The sequence below is a fragment of the Nicotiana sylvestris genome, chromosome 2, assembly GCF_000393655.2.
Source record: "Nicotiana sylvestris chromosome 2, ASM39365v2, whole genome shotgun sequence".
NCBI lineage: Eukaryota > Viridiplantae > Streptophyta > Magnoliopsida > Solanales > Solanaceae > Nicotiana > Nicotiana sylvestris.
This window is the reverse complement of record NC_091058.1, coordinates 98416827-98422572: the sequence shown is the minus strand read 5'-3', so window position 1 is coordinate 98422572 and position 5746 is coordinate 98416827. Positions and strand designations below refer to the sequence as shown.

Sequence of the window (5746 nt, the reverse complement as noted above, 5' to 3'; positions counted from 1 at the left end):
CATCAATCACTGGGATTCAACTTATTGGGAAGAGTTGATTAGACCTAGTTCTAGTCTATTCCTTTCAAAGTAACCTTACTCTTTACATCCATTTGATATAAAGTGAGCTCCATGTGGGCAGCAAAGGCTATCATCATTCTTATAGCCTCCATTCTATAGGTGTAAATGTCTGATCATAGTCAATTCCCTCCTCTTGATTGTATCCCTGAACCACTAGTCTGGCTTTGTTTCTTGTGATATTTTCTTGTTCATTCAACTTGTTTCTGAACACCCATCTGGTACTTATGACAGTTCTATTCTTGGGTTTCTATACCAGGCGCCAGACCTTGCTTCTCTCAAATTGATTTAGCTCCTCTTGCATGGCTATAATCCAGTCTGCATCCTTTAGAGCTTCTTTGATGGTCTTAGGTTCAACCTGTGACAGGAATGATGTGAGTTCACATAGATTTCTTAGAGAAGACCAGGTGTGCACCCCTGCATTTGGATTAGAGATGATATTCTCAAGAGGATGTGAGCTTTGATGCTTCCATGGTCTGATAAGTATACCCAGAGAAAATTCACCCGAGGAGTGACCCAAAGGAGCAGGTTCAGTAGGTGTGGCTTCATTAGTCTGGTCAGTAGTTAGAGTAGTTCTTTCTTCTTCTTGTTCCTCATGATCATCGTCTCCTTGTGGTTTTCATATCCATCTTTATCAGATTCCTTTGTATCTCCATCACCAGTGAATCCTATGTCATATTCTTCATCTTGCAGACCTTTATCAATCAAATTGTTAGATTCATAAAAAATAACATGAATATATTCTTCCACACACATAGTTCTTTTATTAAAAACCTTATAGGTCTTACTATGTGGAGAGTAACCCAAGAAAATTCCCTCATCACTTCTGTCATAAAACTTACCTAGAGCTTCTTTCTCATTATTATGCACAAAATATTTGCACCCAAAGGCTCTCAGGTGAGTGATGTTGGGTTTTCTTCCTTGAAGTAACTCATAGGGAGTTTTCTCAAGAATGGGTCCGACCATGCATTTATTTAGCAAGTAGCGAGCAACATTGATTGCCTTAGCCCATAAATTCTTAGGCAGTCCACTGGAAATCAATATGGTCCTCCCCATGTCTTCTAAGGATCTATCATTTCTTTCTACAACCCCATTTTATTGTGGAGTTTTAGGAGCATAAAAATTATGGTCAATACTAGGTGAGCCATAGAATTAAACGAATGTTGAATATTCAAATTCAGTTCCATGGTCAGTTCTTATACTTAAAACATTGCACCTAGCTTTTGTTGAATAATTCTGACAAATACACATAAAACATAGAAGGTTTCATCTTTGGATCCCAAAAACAAAGTCGAGGTATACCAGGAGAAGTTATCAACAATCACAAACACATACCTCTTACCTCCTCTACTCTTTATTCTCATTGGTCCACATAGGTCCATGTGAAGGAGTTTCAGAGGTTTAGAAGTACTTACAAACATTTTAGATTTAAAGGATGACCTAACATGTTTTCCTCTAACACAGGCATCACATACCTTGTCAGAGGTGAACTCGACTTTAGGTAGCCCAAGGACCAAGTCCTTTGCTTCCAACTTGTTGAGTTGAGAGAGACTGGCATGTCCCAGTCTTCTATGCTGTAGCAGTGGATCATCTTCCACTACACTCAAGCATCTGTACTCACTCTGGGGAAGTGACATAATCGATATCTTGTAGACATTGTTATGTCTCTTACCCTTTAACACAATTTCATCAGTATCACGCTTAGTGACAGTGCAAAATTTAAAATTGCATGTTACCTCATTTCCTTTGTTGCGTATTTGAGAGATGCTAAGAAGATTGTGTTTAAGAACTACCACATAATACACATCTTCTACAGCATGAGAGAGTGACTTGCCAACCTTGTCAATACCTATTATCTCGCCCTTTTCCCATTTCCAAATGACACACTCCCTTCTTGGAAGACTGTCAGTGAGAGGAAGTTTTTCTTTTCTCCAATCATATATCTTGAGTGTCCACTATCTAGATACCAGTCCTAATTGTTTCCTCTCACTTTAGCCTGCACCAAAATTTACAAGTTAGTTTTGGGAGCCCAGACAAGCTCAGATCCCTTTTTGTTGGAAAAATGATGAATCAGATCCCTTCTTGCCCAGAAGGGGGGAGGATTGGAAGCTATTTTTTTGTTAACCTTAATCCACTTAGTATGGACAGGAGGATTAACCTTTGGTTTGTCTTCCTTCTTCACATTTTTAGCAATACCAAAGGTGTTTCTAAATTGAGCATGAATTAAGGCAAGACAAGTGTCTCTAAAGTGTTCTACTCTTCCACAATGAGTGCACATGTTATTATCAGAAATTCCTACATACTTTGGGTCAAACTTATGGACATGTTTTCTGTAACCGATTCCAGATTTGTTAGAGCTCCAGTTTTCATTTAGACAATTCAAGGCATCAGAAGATCTATGCCATTTGCTTAGTCTAGGGAGTTCATAATTAGCCTTTTCTAGGTTTTCATGTAAGATTTTATTTCTACATTCAGCATCACAAAGATTATCCTTAGCAATTTTTAATTTTTTTTCAAGCTTATCCTGCAGATCACTCACTTTTTCTTTGACATGTATATCAAGAGACTTCTCATTCTCAGAAGTAAGCTCAAGAACCTGGTTCTTAAGATCTTTGACCTATTTTTCTAAACTAGCTTTGTTAGATTCAAGCTCTTTGATATCAAGTTTGACACAAGAAAGGTTGCTTATTAGCTGATCATTTCCAATACTCATTTTATCCATTTCATTCATTAAGGTCACAATTATGGCCATCAATTATTTTTTGGAAATAGTATGAATATTTTCTGTCAAGTCAAATATACTTACCTGGTTTGCTTCATCTTCAGTTTTTGAATCACTCATGGCCATCATTCTTATCACTTCTTCCTCTGTTTTGGATTCTTCAATCGCCATCAAAGCCACTTCGATGTTTTCATTTCCAAAGTCAGTGTCCAAGGTGCTCCATATATCATGAGCAGAGATGCAAGAGGACACTCTAAGGAGAGTGTTTCTAGACAAGCTTCTGTAGAGCAGGTCCTCTGCTTTAGCATTTTCTGAACTAGCTGACGATCTTCCTCATCGTATTCCTATTCTATTTTGTTGTACTTGTTACCTTCACTATCCAATTTGGTTGGGAGAATTGGTCCATGACTGACAATAACCTATAGGTCAAAGTCAGTAACTTGAAGAAATGTTTCCATACTCAGCTTCCATTCATCATAGTGGTGTTCATCAAACAAATGAGGTCTTCCAATGTGCATTCCAAGTTATACTGGGGTTCTGTCTTCACAGCTTAGTGTTCATCAATCACAACATATAGATTTATAGCCCCATCCTCCTTTTCTTCTTCTTGATCACTTCCACTATCCTCATATGCTGCCAAGAATGCCTGCTTCATTGCTTCAGTATATCCTTTGCCTAGGATTTTTCCTTTGTTGGAACACTTTTCTCTCATTTTCTCCTGTTTCTCTTTTTCAGCTCGTTCTTTCCTTTGCTCAATTTCCCACATTGGGCAGTCCTTGACCATGTGGTCTAGCTTTTCACACTTGTAGCACCCATCATAGTTAGTTTTGTCGATCTGCTTGGGCTTACTATTGGTTAGAACTTTGCTAACCAACTCTTCTGAGGTAAACACTTTTCCAAGTGATTTTAGTTCATTGATTATTATAGTGAACCTAGTCATCATATTCTGGATGAGCTCAGACTCCTTTATGGAGAAAAGCTCATAGTTTCTCATGAGTAGTTCAATCTTTGATCTCTTTACTTGGTTTGTTCCTTAATGAGCAGTTTGGAGTGCATCCCATTTCTGTTTTGCATTAGATCAAACATAAATTCTATTGTACTCATCAGGACCAAGTCCATAGATAAGAATTTTCTTAGCCTTTGCATTCTTCTCTATCATTCTGAAATTTGTTGCCACAAATTCGAAGGGGTCCTTAGGAACTGTTTCATCTTAGATTGCAATGATACAAGACAACAGATCCTATATATATATATATATAGGGCAAACATTCCTGCATGGATTATTAAGTGACCAAAGCTAAGTCGTTAGACAGAGTAATGAAACTGGCGTTGGTTTTCTTTCTCAAAAATATCCGTTGAGTTGGCCATGGACACTGCAATGTGGGTGATTCACGTACATGGCTGTGTCTGGCTGTCTGCTATAAAGATCCACTGAAGATACAGAAAATAATTGGTTACCAAGATTGATCAATCCGAAATGTTTTCCAACACGCAAACAAGAGCAAATTAAAATATGGTTGTCAGGTTTTCATTTAGTTTGGGCCCCAAGTTTGGATACAGGATGTTGATGGGGTTTTTGTTTGGGGTAGGAGCTACAATTTAGCTGGTTCATGTAAGGACGAATAACAAAAAAGGATATTAATTTAACTCTTTTTGAAGTGGAGAATTTTCAAGTAGGAAAAGTAAAAGAGCTAGTGGGGTAAAAATCGAACATTAACCCAAATAACACATTCGATTTGTTTTTTTTTTTCCTTCAAAAAAATTCTAGCTATGAACAATTTTCAAATTCACCTTAAATTAACGCAAACTAGAATTTTCTTCAATTCGGTTCAAAATTTCCCAAGAGATTTGGAATTTCATGCCAAAAGAGAAAATAACTTATACTAACAAATTACTCACAGTAGAGAGCGAATTACCGTATCATATATATCAACTGTGTTAGCCTCATAGGTATCAAATGTTGGGTTAAAATAACCCAAAGATACTATTAATATGATATTATTCGCTTTGAGTAATGCCGACATGATTTTTCTCAAATGATCTCACACTTAAGAGTATTTATTTCGTTGTAAGTAGCTTATTTTATTTTTTCTACTTTTCATATGCGACTTTGTTCGCACGCACCAAACACCAAATTCTCACAAACAGTTAAAGAGCCAAACTTGTTGCTCCCAAACGCACACGCAAGTATACGTGGTCGTACAAGTAATAAAATGATAAGTCGAGTGTCGAACCCATAGAGACTTGTATCAACTACCCACTAAATTTACTAAGATTGTTATTCAGTCAAGCCAAAATCGAGTTCAAGGATGTGATTATACTAAACTATAATTCTAATTAATAACTAAATTGTCAAGTAGCAAAATAATTGTGGTGTATTCAGTTGAGACAAATATTTCAGGGTTGTGAACGATTCACCAATCCTATTGTGTTCTAGTTAACTCTCCCTTTCATACAATTCACTCATGGTTGTAATCGAACAATTGCACTAATAACCTTCTCCCGAAGTACTACTCGCCTATTCAAAATAGATTAATGCCGATATTCCTATGGAATCAATCTATCAAGAACACATTAAGATTACGATATTTAATTAAGCACGGTGACTAGGTATATTCCTATCCTAACCACAAATTCGCTCCCCCTCCCCCCCCCAAAAAAGTTAAGATCATGCTCTTTTCAATTCTTCTCTAATATAAACACAGTTTTCTCAAGCATAGCATAGATAGTACATAGAACCTAACTGATGGTCAGACAATTAAGCGATTAATCATAGAATTGAAGAAACAACCATATATTAGTGAATTGTAATCAAGGTTAAGTCAACATAAAACAACAATATTCATGGCTAAATCACAACCCCAGAACGATGGGTTTTAGCCACTCATGTTCGTAGTAACAATTATCCAAGTATTTTGCATAAACAAGTTACAAAGTAAAGATAAAGGGATGAAGAACTCGATAATT

The 5746-nt window shown here is 36.7% G+C and overlaps 1 protein-coding gene across 1 annotated transcript; it reads right to left on the bottom strand.

Annotated features, from left to right (window-relative positions):
- Positions 1-1259: 1259 nt before the first annotated feature.
- Positions 1260-3773, bottom strand: LOC138885301 (uncharacterized). Its single transcript, XM_070166236.1, has 6 exons — positions 3348-3773; positions 3143-3198; positions 2864-3059; positions 2183-2674; positions 1393-2000; positions 1260-1293 (listed from the first exon to the last, which is right to left on the bottom strand). The coding sequence occupies exons 1-6, from the start codon at positions 3771-3773 to the stop codon at positions 1260-1262; spliced, it is 1812 nt and encodes a 603-aa protein (XP_070022337.1).
- Positions 3774-5746: the final 1973 nt, after the last annotated feature.

Excerpts from the sequence above, each read along its gene's own strand:
- LOC138885301 (XM_070166236.1), bottom strand. The coding sequence starts at position 3,773 with ATGAGAAACTATGAGCTTTTCTCCATAAAGGAGTCTGAGCTCATCCAG. Across the intron at positions 2,001-2,182 it reads TCCATACTAAGTGGATTAAG|ATATATGATTGGAGAAAAGA; the intron begins GTTAACAAAAAA and ends TGGACACTCAAG. Across the intron at positions 1,294-1,392 it reads AAGAGTAGAGGAGGTAAGAG|AATTATTCAACAAAAGCTAG; the intron begins GTATGTGTTTGT and ends TGTATTTGTCAG.